The 27,163-nt window shown below is 40.2% G+C and overlaps 1 protein-coding gene across 2 annotated transcripts in view; it reads right to left on the reverse strand.

The window, feature by feature from the left end:
- The window catches only part of arhgap24 (Rho GTPase activating protein 24), a 233,485-nt gene that overhangs the window by 185,444 nt on the left and 20,878 nt on the right, over positions 1 to 27,163 (reverse strand). For both annotated transcript variants that reach the window (XM_034296914.1, XM_034296915.1), the window contains one exon: positions 6,460 to 6,685. In XM_034296914.1, the coding sequence (XP_034152805.1) occupies positions 6,460 to 6,645 (186 nt within the window). In that variant the 5' untranslated portion in view covers positions 6,646 to 6,685. The remainder of the gene's footprint in view (positions 1 to 6,459; positions 6,686 to 27,163) is intronic.

The raw sequence follows: 27,163 nt of genomic DNA on the forward strand, positions 1-27,163 counted from the left end.
TTAAGCACACCGCAATGCAGACTGCTTGGATCCAGCAATATATTGGCAATATAACACAACCCTTATCACATGATGGGGTGTGTTATAATGAATGTTTCCTTAGAAATTCTCACTTTGCCTTTTGAATTTGGGTTCACCTAAATACCATTCTTCTTCAGAAATGAAGGGATGCAACATACACTGCCATGTATTTCTTGCTTGTGGTGCAGGGTAACACAGCCCCAAAATTGATACTGTGGATTTGTCTTTCTCTTGTTCCTCACCGATCCATCATCCTACGTCAACCTATACTGTCGGCAGCCTGGTTACAGTAATTTGAGGGATAGACCAGCCTTTTGTCTGAATTAGTCATTGTCTTCTCTGCTTGTCATTACTATAGTTCTGACTCTGGACATTTTAGATGAGCCCCCAGACAAAACAACTATATTACAGAAACAACTGTCCAATCTGAACAGCCATTCAGTGGTCCTGGTTGTCTGGGCAGAATAAATAAGAGAACATGAGCAAAATTGAAAAACAGAGACAATATATTTTCACAATACTGAATATGTGGCACGTCCTGGCTATGCCCCTAGCCATCTCTGCACTGGGCTGGGGCCATAGTCAGGACAGGATGGAAGGTGGCACCTCTAGCCACCTCCGATCCTTTTGGTCTCCCCAATTGGAGGCAGGTTTAGATTTTTGCCTCCAATTGGGGACCTTATTTATGTTCTCTGTGTGGCCACACCCAGTGTGGTTCATTTTGGTTTTGTCTTTGCATTGGATACCCAACGTCACTGTGTGCTGCTTTTGTTTTGTTTTGTTTTGTCTTCTTTTTTGATTAAACATGGATTACACCCTCTGTTTCGACTCTGCGCCTGTGTCCTACCACAACCATGACATTATGTCAAATCATTAACATTTTAATCTACAAATAAATGTTATCATAATTAATTGTGCATTCATGTAATATGATATTTTCAAAATAGCCGGTCCAATGCACGTGCTATATGTCCAAGTGTTTTAACCTAGACAGTAGCTAGTTAACCTCTACTTAGAACAGCGCGATTGAGACGTCCACTGGTGGGCTCTGCTGCAATTTTTTTTGCCACGTAAAATTTTTTTTTTGCATAGTTAAAAACAGGGACATTTCCAGGGACAACTCCAGCTGGGGACATGCCACCAAAAACGGGGACTGTCCCCAGAAAACAGGGACGTCTTATCACCCTATTATTAAGAAACATTAAAGTTCACATCTTCAAGAAGGCATTTCTGCAAAAAAGACAAAATGCCCCGGAACATATATTTCTTCTTACAAACGGCTCTCCTGAAAAGTAATGCAGCTTAAGCCCAGTTTCCCAAATTCTGTTTTATTGGGTCTAGGGTAAAGAAATTGTCAGACTACATTGAAAGGAGTGTCTGCTGTCAATGCACTGGATCTGAAAAAATAGTGGTAACAATTTTTGTGTTAGTTTTCTTCAGACAGCAACAACATGGGAAAGTGAATGTTGATTAAATAAAGATGTCTCAATTCTGTGTTATTTTTCTGCATCTCTGATGATAGGCCTGGATTTGCATTTCCTGAGGTGTAGTCTCATATCTACTCACACTCCCGCAACATTTCTTTCTCACTTCTCTCTGTGCTATTCACTCACCTAAAGGATTATTAGGAACACCATTCTAATACTGTGTTTGACCCCCTTTCGCCTTCAGAACTGCCTTAAGTCTACGTGACATTGATTCAACAAGGTGCTGAAAGAATTCTTTAGAAATGTTGTCCCATATTGATAGGATAGCATCTTGCAGTTGATGGAGATTTGTGGGATACACATCCAGGGCACGAAGCTCCCGTTCCACCACATCCCAAAGATGCTCTATTGGGTTGAGATCTGGTGACTGTGGGGGCCATTTCAGTACAGTGAACTCATTGACATGTTCAAGAAACCAATTTGAAATTATTCGAGCTTCGTGACATGGTGCATTATCTTGCTGGAAGTAGCCATCAGATGGGTACATGGTGGTCATAAAGGGATGGACATGGTCAGAAACAATGCTCAGGTAGGCCGTGGCATTCAAACGATGCCCAATTGGCAATAAGGGGCCTAAAGTGTGCCAAGAAAACATCCCCACCACCACCAGCCTGCACAGTGGTAACAAGGCATGATGGATCCATGTTCTCATTCTGTTTACGCCAAATTCTGACTCTACCATCTGAATGTCTCAACAGAAATCGAGACTCATCAGACCAGGCAACATTCTTCCAGTCTTCAACTGTCCAATTTTGGTGAGCTCGTGCAAATTGTAGCCTCTTTTTCCTATTTGTAGTGGAGATGAGTGGTACCCAGTGGGGTCTTCTGCTGTTGTAGCCCATCCGCATCAAGGTTGTGGCTTCACAAATGCTTTGCTGCATACCTCGGTTGTAACAAGTGGTTATTTCAGTCAAAGTTGCTCTTCTATCAGCTTTAATCAGTCGGCCCATTCTCCTCTGACCTCTAGCATCAACAAGGCATTTTTGCCCACAGGACTGCCGCAAACTGGATGTTTTTCCCTTTTCACACCATTCTTTGTAAACCCTATAAATGGTTGTGCGTGAAAATCCCAGTAACTGAGCAGATTGTGAAATACTCAGACTGGCCCGTCTGGCACCAACAACCATGCCACACTCAAAATTGCTTACATCACATTTCTTTCCCATTCTGACATTCAGTTTGGAGTTCAGGAGATTGTCTTGACCAGGACCACACCCCTAAATGCATTGAAGCAACTGCCATGTGATTGGTTGATTAGATAATTGCATTAATGAGAAATTGAACAGGTGTTCCTAATAATCCTTTAGATGAGTGTATATAAGTAATGTTGGTACCAACAGCTGACCTGATAACAGTAAAATGGACTCTAAGGAATGAAATATAGTTTTACTAAATTATGTTGCTTAGAAATCTTGTAGAATGTCCACGCTAAATCAAAAATTATGGAAAAAGAATTGCTCAAGTATGTATGTCAAAATTTTACAAGCACTGTGGATAGGGCATCAAGAAAGCGTTGGTAGGGCATTAAACATGAAAGGATCCAAGCATGGATAAATGTACAGCATGCCTGCCTCTCCTAAGAGAGAATTGTTGGAGTTTACTACCAGATGTTTTTCAGACAACTTAACCCAGATGTCAGTAATCTTTAAAATATAAATATTTGATTTTAGGTTGTAATTGCTTCTTTGCAACAACTTTGAATTAATTATAAACAGATGATAAACAACCTAAATACTCCCTAGCACCCTCCAGAATTATTGGCACCCTTGGTAAGAATGAGCAAAAAATTATTGTTGTTCATTGGCTGATCTTGCCTTCAAAGTAAAATTTTAATGAGGTGAAATTGTTGAGAAAGAATAGCACTCGAGTCTTCTCCTATGAAATGTGGTGAGTGGGAAGAACATATAGCAAGGGATCTGAGACCATTAGATCTTGGTGCAACCTTGGAATTCTCCTCTTCACCTCAACCCATAGGTTTTCAATGACAGTTTAGGTCAGGAGATTGTGATGGCCATTGCACAATCTTCATGTGGTCAGTGAGCCATTTTTGTGTGGATTTGAAATAATTTTGAATAATTTTTCTATGGATTTGGAAGATTATTTTTGTGGATTTGGAAGAATAAGAATCAGGATCCTGCTTCGATGATCCAACGACAACCCAATTTACGCCTCCTGGTAGGGGCAGACAGATTTTGTTTTAAAATCTCCAGGTACATAACAGAGTACATCATGCCATGTATCTTAATAAGGTTCTCAGGGTCATTGGAAGCAAAATATCCCCTCAACAACATATATCCATACTTCCCAGTGGGGACTGGGTTATTTTCTGTATGACCATTTCTCTATTTACACCCAAAAACATGTTGCATTTGTAGTTACAATGAAACTTCCAATTATGCTCAATATACTTAAGATACTGACATTCTTGTCTTGATGACAGTGAAGGCTTATGTCTGGTGAGTATGCAGTCCATGGAAGAATTGAGGATATTTTACATTCCGGGAATTGTATATAGATCATTGTGAGGGGCCTGTGCAATATCAAGCTGAAACAATAGTGCAATGTTGAAGTCCTGGGCGGATGTGGTTACAACTTGTCTGCATTTGTGAGCCTGTTTGGACATACAGTGAGAGAAAAAATCTTTCATCACCTGCGGATTTTGTACGTTTGCCCACTGACAAAGAAATGATCAGTCTATAATTTTAATGGTAGGTTTATTTGAACAGTGAGAGAGAATAATAACAAGAAAATCCAGAAAAATGCAATTTTATACATTTATTTGCATTTTAATGAGTGAAATAGGTATCGACCCCTCTGCAAAACATGACTTAGTAATTGGTGGAAAAACCCTTGTTGGCAATCACAGAGGTCAGACGTTTCTTGTTGGCCACCAAATTTCTCAGGAGGTATTTTGTCCCACTCCTCTTTACAGATATTCTCCAAGTCATTAAGGTTTCGAGGCTAGTGTTTGGCAACTCGAAACTTCAGCTCCCTCCACAGATTTTCTATGGGATTGAGGTCTGGAGACTGACTAGGCCACTTCAGGAATTTAATGTGCTTCTTCCTGAGCCACTCCTTTATTGCCTTGGATGTGTGTTTTGGGTTATTACCATGCTGGAATACCAATCCACGATCCATTTTCAATGCCCTGGCTGAGGGAAGGAGGTTCTCACCCAAGATTTGACGGTACATGGCCCTGTTCATAGTCCCTTTGATGTGGTGAAGTTGTCCTGTCCCATTAGCAGAAAAACATCCCCAAAGCATAATGTTTCCACCTCCATGTTTGACGGTGGGGATGGTGTTCTTGGGGTCATAGGCAGCATTCCTCCTCCTCCAAACACAGCGAGTTGAGTTGATGCCAAAGAGCTTGATTTTGGTCTCATCTGACCACAACACTTTCACCCAGTTCTCCTCTGAATTATTCAAATGTTCATTGGCAAACTTCAGATAGGCCTGTACATGTGCTTTCTTGAGCAGGGGGACCTTGCGGGTGCTGCAGGATTTCATTCCTTCACGGTGTAGTGTGTTACCAATTGCTTTCTTGGTGACTATGGTCCTAGCTGCCTTAAAATCATTGACAAGATCCTCCCGTGTAGTTCTGGGCTGATTCCTCACCGTTCTCATGATCATTGCAACTCCACGAGGTGAGATCTTGCGTGGAGTGCCAGACCGAGGGAGATTGACAGATGTTTGTGTTTCTTCCATTTGCAAATATTCGCACCAGCTGTTGTCACCTTCTCACCAAGTTGCTTGGCGATGGTCTTGTAGCCCATTCTAGCCTTGTGTAGGTCTACAATTTTGTCCATGACATCCTTGGACAGCTCTTGTCTTGGCCATGGTGGAGAGTTTGGAATCTGATTAATTGATTGCTTCTGTGGACAGGTGTCTTTTATACAAGTAACACGCTGAGATTAGGAGCACTCCATTTAAGAGTGTGCTCCTAATCTCAGCTCGTTATCTGTATAAAAGACACTTGGGAGACAGAGATCTTTCTGATTGAGAGGGGTCAAATACCTATTTCACTCATTAAAATGCAAATCAACATTTTTGACATTCGTTTCTCTGGATTTTTTTGTTGTTATTTTCACTGTTCAAATAAACCTACTGTAACGAATGGGTCAAGGCAGAGAGAGACTAGTTCCAGTTGAGGAGCAAGTGGTTTATTAGGAGATGAACTCCAGGTAAGGAAAAGGATAGTCAGACAGGCAAGGGTCAAAACTGCGGAGGCAAACTATTACACCACCACAAGTCTAAAGACAAAGTCGAGGAGAAAAGCAGGCAAAGGGAATTGATACAAGAGGTGCACTAGGCGGAAGCAAAAAACCAAAGGCCCAGTATGAATGACAAAATGACAAACAATACCTCAAAAAGGGAGAACTGAACAGGACTAAATTGGGACATAAACCAGACTCAGGTGGGAACACAGGTGCTCAGAATGAGGGTGATTGGGATCTGATGACTGGGGTGCGTTCATGAGCCATGGAGCATGGGGTGCGTTCAGGAGTGACGGAGCGCGGAAGCAGATCTAAGCCGGAGGAGGACGTCACAACTACAATAAAAAATATAGACTGATAATTTATTTGTCAGTTGGCAAACTTACAAAATCAGCAGGGGATCAAATACTTTTTTCCCTCACTGTACAGTACTCTCCAATTCTTTATTTAAAAAAATAATAATTTATGAGGTTAGATTTCTGTCATCTAATATGAGTGTAAGAACAAGCTGACAAACAACAACTTTCCATAGCTTTTTTGGCAATCTTTACCAAGGGGTTCAATGATTTTGGAGGGCAAAGTATGCACACAGTTACAAAAAAATTATCCCAGAGATATAACTTAGATGGCATTGGCAGGTCAAGTCACACTTATTCCATCAGTCATATGCATATCAGTCAATATACAATTACAGGACCTTAATATTGTTTTGCTATGGAGTAGACAAGGTTACTCACCAGAGCCTTTGTCTCCTCCTCATCTTTATAATAGTGCAGTTGTTCACCTCGGAGTACAAACCAACGTGTGTGCCAAGTCTTCACAAAGCCTCCCTGCTTCCTCAACCACCCGCATCTGACAACATTCTGCTTAACTGGGCCTCTGCTGTGCTGGGGACTGCTACTGGACGTCGCCCGCTCCTCCATGGTAGTCGGACCAGTGGATCTATGCTAGTAGTTTGTCTCCCTGAAAGTAGAGGAGATCGAGAGGGTAAGTAAAGCTATGAAGGCTAAAGTTCCGAATACACAGCCATGCAAATTTCAACTCTAGATTAGGCCAGTTGCACCACTTTGAGATCAAAGGAATACAAAAAAATCCAATAGCTGAAGAGAAAATGTCAACCAGGTCAAAAAGATCACAAAGATAGGCTGAAAAAAACTAGAGTACATGTAGGCAGTAATAAGATCCCAAAAAATATGCAAGTCAAATAGATGACTGACATTAAGAAAAAAAAGTTGTTTAGCATACAGATACTGGAAAAACTGGACCACAATGTTCCACAAAAGAAAAAGGACACTTAGGTTCCAACCCGATCTGATTAAGGACATTAGTGCATTGTTGAATTTGTATTTGTTTGAATATTTCCTGAGAATCAAATCATTTGTGGGGTGTGAGACATAGACAATTGGCTACAGTCTGTGTTGTGAATGGGAGGAAGAAAGGTAATGGAAACATCGTAAGCAGTGCCGGCTCTAGCCATTTCAGGGTTCTAAGCAACATTTTATTTGGGGCCTCCCTCTCCCCTATTGGTTGGGGGCTCCCTAGCAGTTGGTGGCCCTCTAGCAGTCGGGGGCCCTAAGCGACCGCTTACGTTACTCATGTGGAGCCAGCCCTGATGGTAAGACTGAGGAACGTTGTCTAGAGAGAAGCCAGGGAGTTAGCAGAATACAGCCAACCTTTTTGCTTTCTTTTGCTTGCTTTCTCTCTCCCCTCCCTACCACTCTCTCTTGACCAGCCTCTCTCTCTTCCCTCTCAGCTGCCCTGGTGTTGTGGACTGACCCATATGGTGTAGACTTCATTTTCTGTTTTGTTTTCCTTTGACAGGAGCCAAAATTCATGTATTACGCATATCTTCAACACATTAAGGTTATGAGGTGGTCAAATTGAGCATGTGCGTGTATGCATATCCATGACCTAGTGGGTATACTTAAATGCAGATTTGACGGTTTAGAAGCTACTTCTGTCTGATCACGAAATAAATTAAACCATTCAGAATAGCATACACCTTGAGTATGCCTGTCATTTATATATAAATCTTCATCTTCCTGACAAATAACTACATTGAAATATATTTGGGCCATTCGAGCAAACAGTAGACTGTTCAAAAATCAGTAAAAAAATCAGGAATATCATGTTTTCATAATTGTACTCCTAGGCCTAGTTCATTTACAATACAGTTTTTCACAACAACCAATACACGTTTAAAAAAATGTGCACTAAATTTACTCAAAACTATAAACACACTTCAGAAAATTCCTACCCTTATTGATTAAATCCCTCACTTCTCACACAAAATCAAAAACTTTACACAAAACCTTGATATCTGTCATGTAACTAAATGTAGCCCTAAGATGTCTCAACAAAAGCAACACATGCAATGACACTACTGTATACCCAAATAGACACAAATTCTAGTCATACCATGTACAACCTAATATCTCATTAAAGTTACTTCATTCAATCATCACACAATGACAAAAACTACGATTATCAATATACCCTCTATACCACTCTTATGTTGCTGCTGTATTGTTGATACTATAATTGCAGTATATACAATAAAATTAAAATAAATTATCATGGCACTGGATGTGTTCATTTACTAAAATAAAATGCATAAATAATGTCTCTCAAGAGCATGAATATCAAGAAACAAAATATAATTGTACCTAAATCCATTTTATCCTTTACACAGTCAATTATGCTGTTTATACTAGAGAAACACCCTAAATCCCTTATAGGTGCCCTCCATACATTTTGAGACCATAGTCAAAATATCCATCTTTGCTGTTACACTCAAGATATATGAAAATGCAATTAAAATAAAAAATGTCAGGCAAGTAAAGACTGTCACCTTTTTTTCTGTCTGTTTCAACATTAGATGATTAACCAACCAAGAACAACAGCACTTTCAGGAATCCATACATCATTTTGCCAAAAGGCTTCTGTACACTTCTGAATTCATTCTGATGCTGCCATCATTCGTTACATCATCAATTCCAGAGGCAGCCAGTCCATGCCTTGACAACACCTTCACCATGCTTCAAGGATATTGTGGTATGCTTTGGATCAACCGGCAGTTGATCAACCTTTCTCCACATTTTTGCATTCCCATCACTTCGATAAAGGTTCACAATCATGTCATCTGTCCATAAATCTCTGTGCCAAACTGTACTGGCAGATCTCTAGATCATTTTTTGGTAGTGACCAGTGGTTGGCATCTTGTACTGTAGCTTTTATAATTCTGCTTTCAAAATATTGATTTTGCTATGCCCAAATTATAAGCTATGATTTTAATAAATTTTCTCTGTCCTTTTAGTATCCAAATCTTTCATAGACATGTTGGAATATGTTTACTGACACCAAATACTGACCCCAAAGGTTAAAGCAAAGAATAGAACTGAGACTACACATTCATAGCTCTTTTATATTTGAACAATAAATACAACATGAAACACCTAATGAGATAGAAACACCTGTGAGCCAAATATACCAACAGTTATGCTCACATAAAATGGGTGGATGGAACTCTGATAGTGCTTGCATTCTTAGTTGGACAAACGTGTTGAAAAATATGTACATGAACAAAATGTGACATTATGTAATTTTGCCTCATATTTATCTTATGTTTTAATATGCCTTGAGTGTACAGCAAAAAGATTTACTTTACTGTCCCAATACTTATGGATGGCACTGTATGTTATACACAGCTCTGGAAAAAAGTAAGAGACCACTGCAAAATTATCAGTTTCTCTTGTTTTACTATTCATAGGTATGTGTTTGAGTGAAATAAACATTTTTGTTTTATTCTATAAACTTGTCATGTCCTCCCTCCCCTGAGGTGCTCTGTTTTGGTTACTCCAGGTTGTCAGGGCAACGCATTAAGGGGCGTGGCGTCACTCTTTTGAATAGAGCCGGTACCAGCTGTTCCCTATACCCAATCACACACCTGTTCCCGCTTGGCTCATCACCGGCTGTATATCTGAGGAGCCCTGACGACCCGTCCCTGCCGGATCGTTGATCCACATTCGTATGTGTCACGGCTCATGACTAAATCCCTGAGATAGCTTTGCTTGTTGATCCCATTAACCTTGTCTCCCTGTGCTTATAGGAATCTTCCTGACAACCTTCACCAGCCCGTGTACCGACCTCCTGCCTGTCCAAGACTGCTCTGCCTACTCCCTGTCTGTACCTCTGCCGCCAGCCCGTGTACCGACCTCCTGCCTGTCCAAGACTGCTCTGCCTACTCCCTGCCTGTACCTCTGCCGCCCGCCCGTGTACCGAACCTCTGCTTGCCCATGACAACCCTCTCATAATAAATTGATTTTCGCACCGCACCCATCCGGTCTGCGTTTGGGTTCCTTTCAGATCTGACAAAACTACTGACAACGTTACTCCCAAATTCCTTTTTTTTTTCATTTAGAGTATTTATTTGTAGAAAAAAGCAAGTGTTCAATATAACCAAATAAATATGCTTTCTTTTCAGACCTCAAATAATGCAAAGAAAAAAAAATCATTTTGTAACAAAATATTGTTTTAAATTAGGAGGGGTTCAGAAAAAAATATTTGGTGGAATAACCCTGATTTGTTATCACAGCTTTTCATGCATGCTCACCACCAATCTGTCACATTGCTATTGGGTGACTTTATGCCAGTCCTGGCACAAAAATTCAAGTAGCTCGGCTTTGTTTGTTAGCTTGTGACCATTCATCTTCTTCTTGATCAAATTCCAGGTTTCAATCAGGTTCAGGTCTGGAGATTGGGCTGGCCAAAACAAGGTCTTGATCTGGTGGTCCTCCATCCACATCTTGATTGACCTGGCTGTGTGGCATGGAGCATTGTCCTGCTTGTACAATTCTCAGAGTTGGGGAACAGTGCAGAAGGAAGCTGGTGTTCTTTCAGGATAACCTTGTACTTGGCTTGATACATGCATCCTTCACAAAGACAAATCTGCTCGATTCCAGCCTTGCATCCCCAGATCATCACCGATCCTCCACCAAATTTCACAGTGGGTGCGAGACACTGTGGCTTGTAGGCCTCTCCAGGTCTCCGTCTAACCATTAGACGACCAGGTGTTGGGCAAAGCTGAAAATGTGACTAATCAGAGATTACCATACTCCATTCCTCTACGGTCCAATCTTTATGGTCTTTTGCAAACTATAGCCTGGCTCTTTTCATTAATGAAGGGCTTTTTCTAGCTATGCATGACTTTAGCCCTGCCCCTAGGAGCCTGTTTCGAACAATCCTCGCCGTGCACGTCACCCCAGCTGCTGTTTCCCTTCTTTTTGTAGGTCACTTGATGTCATCCTACGGTTGTTGAGTGACATTCAAATGAGTTGACGGTCATATCGTTCAGTTGACAGTCGTTTTTGCCCTCTGCCAGTCTGTAGCTTTGTTGTCCCCAATGGCTGTTGCTGGAATAAAAAATCAGGGTTGTTCCACCAAATATTGACTTCTGAACTCTTCCGAAGTTAAAACATTAGTATTTTGTTTCCAAATTATGTTTTTATTTGCAATTTGGAAGTAATGTTGTCAGTATTTTATAGAATAAAACAAAACTGTTCATTTTACTCAAACACATACATACTTAACTGATAATTTTGCAGTGGTATCTTATTTTTTTCCAGAGCTGTATATATGGATACCCATTTCAGGAAATGTACATATTTACTCATTGTACATGTAAAAGCAGTATTCTTTTACCGTACCTACCATTTACATAACAATTTCAGACTGGGAAGCTTTAGACATTCTCAATTTCCCTTACCTCCAAGCAGGGCCAATAACAATGTGTCTAATTGGCATCTAATTCAAACCTGACAATAATAATACAGGAATATGAATTATGCTTTGTGTAGTGATAAGTGGAAACATAACAACCCTGTCACACTTTCATTCACAAAGAAAATGCTAAGCATGTTTTTGCAAATTAGCAAAATCAACTCTCTACAAATACACAAAATCTATTGAATAAATCATGTCACACAAAATTAAAACATTGGGTTAGCTGATACAAACAACTTCCTTGATGTGAAACTCTTCAGCATGTATACAAAACCTATTTGCACAATTATTCAATCAGCAATCAGTACATATTCATGCATGAAGAGATGCTATTTGCTATTTGCAAGAATGGACCAAGCACGTGGAAGGGAAGAAGGGTTCAGACACATGTGGTAGAGTTGCTTAAAGGAGAATACATACAGTCATACATTTAGATGAAATTCCTGTCACATATTGACCATGTTCTCATGTATGGCCTTTGTGTGAGTAAGGCTAAGCAGTGGGTCCAGCCATCAAGTTTTATTAAAAGTATTTTAGCAATCTAAAACATTTTTTATAATCAATTACCAAATCTCAATCTCAGTGCCATTTCCACAAAATGTTTTCATTGGAACCCTATAATCAGGGACTCATTTAGACCGGGAACATCAGGTGGGTATAATTATTGATAAGAACAGAAAACCAGCTGGCTCTGGAGAGTAAGATTTGAAGACCCCTTCCATAAGGTGTTCCAGACTTTCCCTTATGAATTTTGCATGATATTGTAGACAATGAATAATGTCTACAGAGTAAGCTAAAGTGTACAGAAAATATACAAAAGCATAATTGTATATGGTTATATTAATGAAGATAAACATTTATTGTACATCATCAATTATCTGAAATGGGCCTAATATTTTCACACATATTTTTTACTGTCACAGAAAAATGCCATTATTATTATTATTACTCTTTACTGGATTTCTCTAAATGTATAAGGTGGGCAATCATGTTAACAATGGCTAGTTCTTGGGCATGACTACATCAGACGAAGAAGCTAAAGTGTATAGCTACTATAATACATGTCTCGAGTATATAATTTTCTTGAACTGTCCTGCTTTTGCTAATACATACAGATTCAGAGTACAGAAAACCAAGTAGTCAGCAGAGTAGTCAAGTTTACAGTCATTTAGTTGTATTAATTTCTGAAACTCCAGACAATTGATTCAACAGAGAAACAGTTTGGCTGTACTCTCAGCCCAGCTTCCCTCATTGTCATACCAAGTACAAAAACAAGGCTAAGTATGATGTCATGAATCTCATTATAGATCATTGTTCCTCTTCCAATGCTTGTTCTTCCTTTACCTTCCTCTCTGATGTTATCATCCATTGTCTCAAAATATCGGGGATTTTACCTGTGGCCCTTTTTATTCATGCTAACAACCTGATTGCTTGTTGACCAATTATGCTTGTTAGAGTTTATACCTGGACAACTCTGAAAAATGATTTAGCACTGGTTAAATAATATCCTGGTAAAAACAATAAAAAAAATTATTAGTAGAAGGAAAAGACAATTGCAGACAAAGACTTCAGTGAGTTTGACAGACTTTGGTTGTAATGTTCAAGTAACTTTCCCAAAATTGCCATATTTTCTAGAAATCAAAATTTCCTAGAATTAGCAGGGAATAAGTGGGAAACTCACCCAGCATCCATGGAAAAGCTGGGAACGTGGAGAAATATTAACTTTCTCTTGCAGCCCTGGCTATGACTTTAAACTGCTGCTGTCAGCTCCTTTCTCTGCCACGTTGTCATCAGCAGTGAGCCTAGTTTTGTTCCAATGGACCAAGGAGCCAAGATGAGGTCCAAATGTGGGATTTTTTGTTCCATCATCTGTGGAACAAGTGCAGCCGCAACTGGGCTTTCTGTGGTGACTCTCTTATTATCTCCCACTGCTTCGCTACCATGGTCAGTTCTCTCTCATCTGTAAACAGAGCAGGTAGGGTTGTGTTTAACCAGCATGAGGGCCAAGCCACCCCCAATATCCTGCCAGTCCATCCACCTGTGGTTCCAATTATGTCTGAAGGGATACTTCTCTCTAGCACCGCAGTGAGTATGTCTTTTACAAAGCAATATCATCAGTGGTAGTGGACTTTAAAGCTGTCAAAGACCAGTTGATCATTAAAGGACCTACACTGATAGTACAGAGACATAATGATTCAATATGTGTTCTGCCTGTGGGTTTCTCTACTGTAAGAACAGTGACCGGGTGATTGATTAGACATTTTTGTGTGATTGTGCATGTGTCCAAGTTGATTAAGCAACATTGAACCTCAGGGCTTCCTTACCATTTTTATCAACTTTCCCCACCACCCAGAATGTTGAGAACACACATGTATGCACACACTCAAATACATTCACATAAGGCACACGAACATGCTCACACTCATCTGTTGATGGAATCCCCTGGTGTGTGTTATCATATTCCTGTCCCATTGCCAGACCTCCAGTATGAGTGTGTGTGTGTGCATGTGTGTTTGTTGTGCCATAGCTAAGTCCTTGTGCCAAAGACCTCCAGCATTTATCAGTGCAGTCTGGTGCGTTGCAGGTGTTTTGGATTCAACAAGACCAAACTCTCAGTAAAAGGGGGTCAATTTCTGGAATCGAGGTACCTGAAACCAAAAGGAGACCCTAAACCCCCTTTCGATTACACGATTACATAAAATATTTCTATCAGGAATTTAAAAAGACAATAAAGGTTTTCAACTATAGAGAAAACCAAAGACCTCTTTTGGAATCCGTGATTTAAAAAGAATGTAGAGCTAGCATTTGCATGCTTTGTAACTGTGCATTCGCCACAGAAAGAGTAATATAAATTAACATGCAGTGCTGTTGAACTGAGGGTCATACATCTGCAGTAGAGTAACTTACAGGTGAAAATAGGTTTAAGTGCACAGCACGTATCTTTAGTCTTTCTGCTGTCCTAGCCCTAAGATGGTAAACTTCAAACATCTATTTGCTGCCTATGATCTAAGCTTCTGCGTACGGGGCAATATTACTGCTGCAGAATGGGTATGAATCCAGCCCACTGCTTTTTTAGCAATGGCTCTCCCTATCTTTCACCACATTCCTGTTTCAAAATATTTTTAATAATGATACACAGTTTGACCTGTACATTCTTCCAAGGGAAGTTAGTGTCAAATATATTATTTTATAATTTTACCATAAATATATTAGATTTACATCACATTCTGTTTATAATGTGTAGTATGCAAAAGTGAAGAATAAACCAACGGAATAATATAGACATCAAATGATCTCAGTCGTTGATATGGAAGTCAACTGATGACAACTAGAGTGACAAACAAACTGTTGTGTGTTTTTTCCCCGTGTGGCATTTCCCTTCCAGGCTGTGTCTCATTTTTCCTGTTCTGAGGAAAGCTCTGACACAAAGACACAAAAACTGTAATGCCCTCAGTAACAGTGCTACTCTGTCTGCAGAGACCCAGCCATGAGGCCATGTCCTGACTAGCCTCTTAAAAGCCTCTGTTGATGAACTCATGAATAAAAGATCCACTACTGTCTTCTGGCAAATAAGCATCGGGCCTGCAATCTATTATTCATTATGTTTTTCATGAAAAGAACATAAAAAAAATGAAAAAGAACATTACAAAATGTAACTAAGGAATGAAAATTACGACATTCTTCCCTGCGGTCAAACTATGATCCTTATTCAAAGGTATATTTACACAACAGTCAGTGCCGCAGAAGTCAAGGGATTTGGAGTGTTTTGGGAATCTGTTTCTATGGAATTTTCTCACACTCCATGTGTCTGTGAGGAGTGACTACCCTCCAGGGTCGATGGGAAGACAAGAGGAGAGTCTGACCTTGAGAGATATACAGTGATCTGACTACAGAGCTTTTCTGTTCTGGAATCAACTATGTGTTTGTAAACAGGATACGAGTGACATGTTCCCTGGAGCTCAGCAAAAAACAAAAATGTAAATCTTTCCATTGTTGCCTGTAACAGATAGTGAACATGAATGCTTGACTTCAAGAGCTGAGCATTCACATAGCAAATCAAGTTTTTGGCTCAAAGTTACACCCAAAATTGTTTAGAACAACAGAATGACTAGCCATCATTGGTAATACCACGCTACATCCTTCGTCGATGACATGTGAGTTAAAAAATCAGGATATGTTACTGTTAAAAAACATTATCTTTAAGCAGCAACTGTGTGAAGCTATCCTCTGTCTGTCTGTTCAGTGTGGGAAATTCTGATTCTATCTGTGTCTGATATGGTCTTTCAGTGAAGTGTTGCTATTGCCTGACAACATTGGTAGGCTCAGCCCTCTGTTTCTCTGAACTGCTCTACTTTTCACTCTCTTGATCAGGCCTTGAAATCCCAGAATAACACTTCTGAATATCCCTTTACTACAGAGAGCACACAAGAGGCCATTGCTACTACACAAATTGCACCCGGTTCGAATGTTATCATTGGATTGAATGGGCGTTATCAGTGGTTATCAACCTCATAGATATGGGTCAGAGGGGCCTGCTACACCTACTGGTAGGCTCAGAAGGCTGTTATCATCCATTTGCATGGTTAATCATGGATAAATACACGAGAAGACTCCAGATCCAATCCCAGACGAATTCAGGTCGCTGCTACAGGTAAGACCATTAAAATGAGTTAAGGTTAAGGTAAGTCTACAGGTAAGACCATTAAAATGAGAGCCTTTAAACTGTGATGATTTCGTCAATACTAAATTATCCAAATACTAAATATCCATGCGAATGGATGATAACAGCCTTCTGAGCCTACCAGTAGGCTAGCAGGCCCCTTCTGACCCATATCTATGAGGCTGATAACCACTGATAACGCCCATTCAATCCAATGATAACATTTGAATTGGTAGACATCGTTGTGAGATGCAATTAAGCTGGAATTCATCAATTTTGCTCAAACAACAAAAGTAACTTCTTGTCATCTTGTTATACAGACGCAGGTAATGGACAGCCAACAAAAGGTAGACAACAAATATGGCCCCATTCCTAATTGCCACATTATCTTTTGCTGTACAGCTAGGGTGATAGCTACGGAATATACCATGGTAGGATGCTTTCTTATCAGTATGGAACAATGACAATGAATATGGAACAATGAAAATGTATTAGCAGTCATCCTGATTAGCTACAATTTAATAACATTATAGTAACTTTGGTAACACAACATACTGTAAATGTATACTTAATTTCAATCAGTTGCAATGTTTCTGACCTTGGGTAAGTGACTGCATTGAATTTGTCTCAGTCACTGATAGAGTACCATCAAACTTTCTGGCCCGCACATTCTTTAGTTTGTTTTCCTGCAGCAATTTCTCTCGCCAACCAGCCCAAATTGTGACATTAAATGTAAGAACTACAAATCAGTGAGTGAATAGGACACCAGCAAACATATGGAACTGAAAATTTTTAGAGGACCAACGTGAACATTTAGAGCAGACATCCAGACTGATTTTCTGTGTTTCTGATGTGGTATCAGAGATCAAGTGAAACAAACAAGATGTACACTTCATACTACAGAAAACATTTTGTTTTCTGAGATGACACCTTGTTGTGACACAGGTATTTCAGTTCACGCTAGGTGTGTTTCTGAGAGTCCCTGTCTATGATGACCTCACTGTCACGTTCCTTGAATTTAGGTACCCTCTCACCCACAACTAATTATACTTAGATTACCTTCTCTACCGCAAGAGAAGAGGAGTGGGTATTGACTATAGTATTGACACTATAGTGCTAGTTTCCCATACAGAGCATAGCTAGCTCACTACAAGACTGGACTGGAGGTAATTGGTTTTCGCTGCTTATACAAGGTGTTTGCTCTCTCTATAGGGATAATGTGATGGACCTCACAGCACACAAAAGGACAGGCTTAATGTTTGCCATTTTTAAGATGGGCAAAACCTGACTCTCATTTAAGGAAAGAGAGGAGCACGAGAGTGGTCTGGTCTCCACTAGCCTGACCTTTAAGAAACGAATTGAAAGGAAAAGTGGAAACTAAATTCCAGTAGTAAGACAAATAATTGCGTTAGCTTGTATGGCATAACTATCATTTCTCTACTTGAGTAGTGATGGCATTTTAAACAAGAATGTTTTCCAAAATCAAGCCTATTTTGAATAAAGACATATGAAGCCTTCTTGATCCTCAGTGAGAGTTTATGAGTTATATGTACAATCAAAACAAAGTGCAAATTATCTACTTAATCTACTGTGTGAAACTGCACTTAAGACCTGTAATGATTCCCTGGTGTATTGCAGGAACATAAATTCTTTATTTTTAACTAGGCAGACAGAGCCATTAGAGCAGCCATCTGTCTGGTTGTCTCCAGGACTGAATAGCTGCGAGCCAGCCAGCAAACCAGACAGCCAGCCAACCAATCAGCCATAAAGAAGATAAACCCACCAATCAAACGATGGCCATGGCTGTGGCCTTTTTGCCTCTGCAACTCTGAAAAACCTGCAGTCAGCTGTTTGTTCAAAAGTTTGTTTGTAGTTCGGCACTGAGAATAACCACAAGAATGGACTACATGCAAGTAAGCAAGCTAGCTAGTTATCGATAGATAGCTGACTGATTTAGTGATTACCTGAATCAAACCTATCTGTCTTGGAAGGTGTATTCATAAGTAACTAGGAGGTGAGAATGTTCCAACCTCCGATTGGGGGAATACAACTGAACGCTTTTTGAAAGCTATGAGAAGTATCATTAGGTTTGACATCACTCGACATGGCAGCGTTTGTGGTGAAAGTTTAGAAAACAAGAAGTACTTGCTCCGCACCCAGAGAAGTTAGTATATTGGTTTATTTCAGTCTTACTCATTAGCACTGTGGATTGTGATGTTAAATAATAATTTGCGGATTACGTTTGGGTAACTGGGGTAATGTTATGCCTCTGGCTTGCTAGCCTTAACGTTACTTAACTGTCAATACCGTAACCTGTTTGTTGTAGTCATGAACGCTCCTAACAAAAACTTCTGAAATGAAAAAGATTCCAGAATCTAGACAATTTAACTTTGTATGTGGAAAAACATATCAGTTATAATAACTTATTATTCAAAATATGATATAAAAAAAGTGAATAATGTATGTTTTTATGCCAAGCATGTTTTTTCCTATTAGCAAGTCAAGTTGTTTATTTGGAAGGTCCAAATCCTCTTATTTCACTCACTGCCTTTGTGCCCTGGCATGTGGCCTTTGTGCCCTAAAATGTTTGGTGAAATCGAAGGCCAAATGGCCTTGCCCCTAAAATTACGAAATTCCAAGACTGGTGGGCATATTTACATATTTTATAGATTTTTTTCAAGATTGTTATTAACAGTTTCAATCATAGGGAGATAATAAATGAAGAGGAGACATAGGGGTGAAGGGTAGAGACGGTAATTAACCCTGGGCTCTGGCAGGAAACTGCATATGCCTTTGCTGGAACCAGCTTAATGATTTAAGTGACCCATCTATTCATCTCTATGACCACCCTTGCTTACCAGTGCTAGACACAGGCTAATGCCCATTCACCATGTCTCTCGGTGATGCAGGGCCCAATTGATCATGACAAATACAAGGCACTAAACAAAAAGGCTGGCTGGAGACACTAAAGCAAATCACTGGCTCCTGCCTGAGTAAGTTTGATGATAACCACATTGGTAGCAGCATGCACTAGAATTGCTAATGCACCTGAGCCAAGACAGGCAGCAAATGCCACCCTATTCCTTTATAGTGCACATATGTATTTTATATAGTCTTAAAGCTTTATATTATATAGATACTAATAAAAAATGTGCAATGATAAAAAGCAGGGTTGTTCAACTGGTATCCCCGTATGCCAGATCAGACCCATTCATAGTTTTTTTTGTTGATAGATTGAGATTAATGAAAAATGTATACCTAAATGTTTAAAATCTTAAGCCCTTGTTCAAATTCCTCCAATGAACAAATCATTACATGCTGTCAACCAGTATCACAAAGCATACACAGACTTACCTCATATGCCTGAAACAGAGTGTGCTTTGAAGTAATTACTAATTACAGTGAGTAAAAAAAAAACTCAGTTGAGGCTATTATAAACTTTATTTGATCACGACTTTTCTTGCAACAATTCCTTGTTTCCAAAAGTGATGAAAGACCTCTCAGCAACATTATCTCCAGATATTTGGTAGCTCAGCAAGGTTACTTCTGGCAGAAGAATAACCTACATGTGTGCAATATTCTGGTAGTTTCCGTTCTCCAGGACTGCAGCCAACACGTAGCAGAGATTTGTAGCTGAGGTTGTTTTTTCCAGTGATATTTTAAATCACTTGAGAATTGACTTAATTTGTAGTTCAAGGGGAGGAGGAGCTGTTATTGATATCATTCAAAAACTGTTTCTGGTTTGAGTTTGTAGTAAACGTTAGTGTATCTTAGAGAGAAAGGGCAATTAGTCGTCACCAGCCATCCATGACTCCTGGGCTAGAAAGAGTAATGTATGATTGTCCCTTCTGACCCTCTTTTACAGACAATTCCTCATGGGCAGGTGAAACTCATGTAGACAGTACAGGTCAATCAAAACAACAAAACCCTGCCATTTTACATGTGATGGTACAACAGTTAAAATAGTTTCTTTACCTGTGATGTGACTCGCAATAACAGTCCCTCTAAAATAAACCCCACAAAGACTATAAGCAGAGTGCTAGCCAAATCAAGACATCTAAAATAGCTGAACTGCACCAATCAGCCATGACATTATGACCACTGACAGGTGAAGTGAATAACACTGATAATCTCGTTATCATGGCACATGTCAGTGGGTGGGATATATTAGGCAGCCATTGAACATTCTGTACTCAAAGTTGATGTGTTAGAAGCAGGAAAAATGGGCAAGCGTAAGGATCTGAGCAACTTTTGTCAGAACACACAGTGCATCGCAGCTTGTTGCGTAAGGGGCTGCGTTGCTGCAGACCAGTCAGTGTGCACATGTTGACCTCTGTCACTGCCAAAAGCGCCTACAGTGGGCATGTGAGCATAAGAACTGGACCACAGAGCAATGGAAGAAGGTGGCCTGGTCTGATGAATCACATTTTCTTTTACATCACGTGGATGGCCAGGTACGTGTGCGTCGCTTACCTGGAGAACACATGGCACCAGGATGCACTATGGGAAGAAGGAACTCGGAGGAGGCAGTGTCATGCTTTGGGCAATGTTCTGCTGAGAAACCTTGGGTCCTGCCATTCATGTGGATCTTACTTTGATACGTACCACCTACCAAAGCATTGTTGCAGACCATGTGCTCCCTTTCATGGCAACAATATTCTCTGATGGCTTTGGCCTCTTTCAGCAGGATAATGCACCCTGCCACAAAGCAAAAATAGTTCAGGAATGGTTTGAGGAACCCAACAACCAGTTCAAGTTGTTGACTTGGCCTCCAAATTCCCCAGATCTCAATCCAATCGAGCATCTGTGAGATAAACAGGTCCGATCCATGGAGGCCCCACCTAGCAACTTAGAGGACTTAAAAGATCTGCGGCTAACATCTTGGTAACAGATACCACAGCACACTTTCAGAGGTCTAGTGGAGTCCAGGTCAGGGCTGTTTTGGCGGCAAAAGGGGGACCTACACAATATTACGCAGGTGGTCATAAGGTTACAGCTGATTGGTGGATACTACTCCCAAAACTTTCCCTGCTTCTAGATATGGTTGATGCATGTACTAGATGGAAATGTAATCTGCAAACCTGCAACTGAAAATTACAGTAAATTAATGTACAGGCATACTCTTACCCCTCAAATTTCTTTCTCATATAATCACCACTTAGTGTGTTGTAAAATGTTATATCACATAAATAATATTAACATACATCCCATTTATTCATTAAATGCTTGCTTAAATACTGAGTGATGTAAGATAAACTGTCTAAGTATGAGCAATTTGGTTTCTTTGCATGCTAATTCTGCTTACACGCTAGCTAATTTTGCTAAAGTTGGTCAATGGTGTTTACCATTGCGAAATAGCCTACTGAGAATGCCAGCTTTGTGGTTGCTGCTACTAATTTATTGTTATTATTATAACTACATCATTGATTTTGCCTGTGTGATAAACAGTGGACTAAACATTGCCTGATATAAAATCAACAGTGCAGAGATGGGCATTCTGGATAATTTCATCTGTCTAGTCTCTCTGTTTAATGGCTTGCAACCATAAATGTCTGCATTTAGCTTCAAAGGGAGGCTTCGATAAAATTTTTATATTCTATAAAAATTAAGCCCATCTTTCTTTCTTTTTTGTGCAGATCAGTCATTAATGTCAACCAAGTCAATGGTGAATGCTGTCATTAATAGTATAATTTCTGCACTGCATTATTTATAAAGCCCCTTTTACATCAGCAGTTGTCACAAAGTGCTTTTACAAAACACCTGGCCTTAAACCCCAAGGAACAAACAACAGAAGTGTTCAATTTCAGTGGATAGGAAAAAGTTAATCATTGATTAATGATTGATTTCTGCATTGCCTCTTTTTCCCTTGAAAACAAGCAATAAAATCTTAAAATCAATCCCGAAACTGACAAGAAGCCAATGGAGGGAGGTCAAGATTACTGTAATGTGTTCATGCGTTCTTTTTCCAGTTAAATGAAGAGCACCTGCATTTTGTACTAACTGGAGCAGATTAAGAGATGACTGTTCTACACCCATGTACTGTAGAAAGAATAAACTAGCCAAGAAGTAATAAAAGCATGGATAACAAACTCTTTGGGAGATAGACTTTGCTAAAAGTCTTAACTGAAATAAGCTAGTTTTGACAACTGAACTAATCTGCCTATCAAATTTAAAGAAGGTATAAAAAAAACACCAATATTCTTAACATAGAATTGACTGTGAGAAGCTAAAGGGCCCAGAGTACCAAGAGAATCACTCAACAACTCTTATCGTCCAAAAACACAACAATGTTTTTTTTACTATCATTAAAGGAATAGTTTGTCAAAAAATCATATTTATCCAAAAAAGTTCTTACTAAAAGTTAGTCTGGAATGGACATAGAGTCATTTGTTTCCAACTATCCATTATTCAGCTCTGTCCCCAGCTGTTGTTAGATTTATTTGCGTCGTCCAAATTCATGAATGGAAACTGTGTCCCACTACAGCAAAGCTGCATTGCAAGTGGAAAACTGGTTCTTAAGATGGTTCCTCCATCTGCATCTTCACGTCCCTCCACCCCACGCCTCCCGGATTCCCATCGGACATGAACCTAGTGCATCCTCGTTCCTCTGTTCTCCCATCATCTCATGCACCTGTTGGCTTCCCTTCGATCTATGTGCCTCTATGTTCCGTATTCAGCTTTTCGTCATTCAGTTCGTTAGTGTCTGTATATAAGGTCTGGGTCTTGGGGGGATGCTGTCAGTGAATGCTTGTGTGTACATTTGGCTATGGCTTCTACCTGATGTGTAAGTTACCTGATTGGCTCTCATGCCCTTTGCTTTTTTGTTTTTTTATCAGTTGTAACTGCCTGCTGACAAGTTTTTTCATTACACTCTCCTGAATTTACCCGCATCTCTGCTTCCAACTCATTCTTAAGAGTCACAAAACTACTCCAAAATGTCACAGAACTACTCCAAAGTAGTCCGTTTTTTTCACAATTGCATAAATCTGTGCTTTTTTTTAGGAAGATGAGGTGTATACGTCAAAGTAAACAAAAGGTATTATTCGCTAGCTAGGAAGAAAGTTACTTATTTCGTTGATATTCACCAAAGGTTTACTTGCTTGAGAGACAAAGGAAAATACATACCGTGGGGAGAACAAGTATTTGATACACTGCCGATTTTGCAGGTTTTCCCACTTACAAAGCATGTAGAAGTCTGTCATTTGCATTTTATTGCATGACATAAGTATTTGATACATCAGAAAAGCAGAACTTAACATTTGGTACAGAAACCTTTGTTTGCAATTACAGAGATCATACGTTTCCTGCAATTACAGAGCCCACTCCTCCATAAAGACCTTCTCCAGATCCTTTAGGTTTTGGGGCTGTTGCTGGGCAATACAGACTTTCAGCTCTAGGCCACTCCAGGACCTTGAGATGCTTCTTACGGAGCCACTCCTTAGTTGCCCTGGCTGTATGTTTTGGGTTGTTGTCATGCTGGAAGATCCAGCCACAACCTATCTTCAATGCTCTTACTGAGGGAAGGAGGTTGTTGGCCAAGATATTACGATATATGGTCCCATCCATCCTCCCCTCAATACGGTGCAGTCGTCCTGTCCCCTTTGCAGAAAAGCATTCCCAAAGAATGATGTTTCCACTTCCATGCTTCACGGTTGGGATGGTATTCTTGGGGTTGTTCTCATCCTTCTTCTTCCTCCAAACACAGCGAGTGGAGTCTAGACCAAAAAGCTCTATTTTTGTCTCATCAGACCACATGACCTTCTCCCATTCCTCCTCTGGATCATCCAGATGGTCATTGGCAAACATCAGACGGGCCTGGACATGCATTGGCTTGAGCACGGAGACCTTGTGTGCGCTGCAGGATTTTAATCCATGACGGCGTAGTGTGTTACTAATGGTTTTATTTGAGACTGTGGTCCCAGCTCTCTTCAGGTCATTGACCAGGTCCTGCCGTGGAGTTCTGGGCTGATCCCTCACCTTCCTCATGATCATTGATGCCCTACGAGTTGAGCTCTTGCATGGAGCCCCAGACCGAGGGAGATTGACCGTCATCTTGAACTTCTTCCATTTTCCAATAATTGCGCCAACAGTTGTTGCCTTCTCACCAAGCTGCTTGCCTATTGTCCTGTAGCCCATCCCAGCCTTGTGCAGATCTACAATTTTATGCCTGATGTCCTTACACAGCTCTCTGGTCTTGGCCATTGTGAAGAGGTTGGAGTCTGTTTGATTGACTGTGTGGAAAGTTGTCTTTTATACAGGTAACAAGTTCAAACAGGTGCAGTTAAGAACAGTGGAGAACAGGAGGGCTTCTTAAAGAAAAATTAACAGGTCTGTGAGAGCCGGAATTCTTACTGGTTGGTAGGTGATCAAATACTTATGTCATGCAATAGAATGCAAATTAATTATTTTAAAATCATACAATGTGATTTTCTGGATTTTTGTTTTAGATTCCGTACCCCTCCAGTTGAAGTGTACCTGTGATAGAAATGACAGACCTTTACATGCTTTGTAAGTAGGAAACCTGCAAAATCGGCAGTGTATCAAATACTTGTTCTCCCCACTATGTATTTTTTGTTTGCTAGCGATCTAGCATTAATCAGGGCCATGGGAAGGACAAGCTCCCCACTGGTCGATGATGAAGCACGGCCCAATGGGCAAAGGTTCCCATGGTCCACACCACCTCTGCAGACTCAACAGGTAGGGAACAGCAGTCGGACTATCCTCTCTGGAATGATCTATTAATACCCAATCAAGTTACTGATGTGTTGCAAATTGACCTAATTAGTTGTATGATATTTCACCAGGTTTAGTTGTTTAGCATAACACCACTGTAAGGTTCTGTTCCTTCTTGGTTTTTGTTTCTTGCTGTTTATTTGTTTGGTCAGTTTTTTGTCGCTTTGCCACCATTGAACCAAACTAGTTCAATATATATCTTTATTCTACTTTCTAGTTTGTATTTCTATGCTCATTTGGTTTTTCATTTGGTTTGATCACTTTCACCTGCCACTTTTTAACCCACCCTATTCATTCAGTTTGTTTTCTCAGTTTCATTGTGAGGTATTGTTTTTGTCTATACTACGTACTAAGCCTGTTATTCCGAATTCTGTGATAGTGTTCTAGCATGTTTTGACAAACCTGACCGTTTCTTGTCTGAGTTCTTGCTTGTATTTTCGCTCTGTTTCTTGTGTATTTTTGGCCCTGACTACCAGAGGGACCACAACTCCGATGTCTGCCTTGCCCTTCTGTACGTTTGGCTTTTTGATATCCTGGTTTTGGACTCTGCCTGTCTGACATTCGAGTTTGCCTTCAGTCGTCTGCTCAATAAAGAGTGCACTCTACATAATGAACCACTCTCCTGCCTCCCCATGATCTGTTCTGACAACGTTTATAGTCCTTTAGTGCTATCTTATTTGAAACATGTTCCTGGCATCAAATTCAAAGTGAACATGTATTTTCCAAGAAACAATAACATTTCTCAGTTTCAACATTTTATATGTTGTCTTGGTACTATTTTCTATTACATATAAGGTTTAAGTAATTTGCACATCATTGCATTGTGTTTTTCTTTACATTTTACTGTGTCCCAACTTTTTTGGAAACGTGTTGTATATCAGGTGATTTTAATTTATATTTTGATAATCGGACTGACACAAAGGTTAGTTTTTAGAGGTTTTAAACTCAATGTATTTAATTATTCAACATAACCGTGGTCACACGCTAGACTTGGTGATTTTATGGGTGCAAATATTGATATACACTCACCTAAAGGATTATTAGGAACACCATACTAATACTGTGTTTGACCCCCTTTCGCCTTCAGAACTGCCTTAATTCTACGTGGCATTGATTCAACAAGGTGCTGAAAGCATTCTTTAGAAATGTTGGCCCATATTAATAGGATGGCATCTTGCAGTTGATGGAGATTTGTGGGATGCACATCCAGGGCATGAAGCTCCCGTTCCACCACATCCCAAAGATGCTCTATTGGGTTGAGATCTGGTGACTGTGGGGCCCATTTCAGTACAGTGAACTCATTGTCATGTTCAAGAAACCAATTTGAAATGATTCGAGCTTTGTGACATGGTGCATTATCCTGCTGGAAGTAGCCATCAGAGGATGGGTACATGGTGGTCATAAAGGGATGGACATGGTCAGAAACAATGCTCAGGTAGGCCGTGGCATTTAAACGATGCACAATTGGCACTCAGGGGCCTAAAGTGTGCCAAGAAAACATCCCCCACATCATTACACCACCACCACCAGCCTGCACAGTGGTAACAAGGCATGATGGATCCATGTTCTCATTCTGTTTAAGCCAAATTCTGACTCTACCATCTGAATGTCTCAACAGAAATCGAGACTCATCAGACCAGGCAACATTCTTCCAGTCTTCAACTGTCCAATTTTGTGAGCTTGTGTAAATTGTAGCCTCTTTTCCCTATTTGTAGTGGAGATGAGTGGTACCCGGTGGGGTCTTCTGCTGTTGTAGCCCATCCGCCTCAAGGTTGTGCGTGTTGTGGCTTCACAAATGCTTTGCTGCATACCTTGGTTGTAACGAGTGGTTATTTCAGTCAGTCAAAGTTGCTCTTCTATCAGCTTGAATCAGTCGGCCCATTCTCCTCTGACCTCTAGCATCAACAAGGCATTTTCGCCCACAGGACTGCCGCATACTGGATGTTTTTCCCTTTTCACACCATTCTTTGTAAACCCTAGAAATGGTTGTGCGTGAAAATCCCAGTAACTGAGCAGATTGTGAAATACTCAGACCGCCCCGTCTGGCACCAACAACCATGCCACGCTCAAAATTGCTTAAATCACCGTTCTTTCCCATTCTGACATTCAGTTTGGAGTTCAGGAGATTGTCTTGACCAGGACCACACCCCTAAATGCATTGAAGCAACTGCCATGTGATTGATTAGATGGTTGATTAGATAATTGCATTAATGAGAAATTGAACAGGTGTTCCTAATAATCCTTTAGGTGAGTGTATTGTCTATTGT

The sequence above is a fragment of the Esox lucius genome, chromosome 14 (genome assembly GCF_011004845.1).
Source record: "Esox lucius isolate fEsoLuc1 chromosome 14, fEsoLuc1.pri, whole genome shotgun sequence".
In the NCBI taxonomy this organism is placed as follows: Eukaryota; Metazoa; Chordata; class Actinopteri; order Esociformes; family Esocidae; genus Esox; species Esox lucius.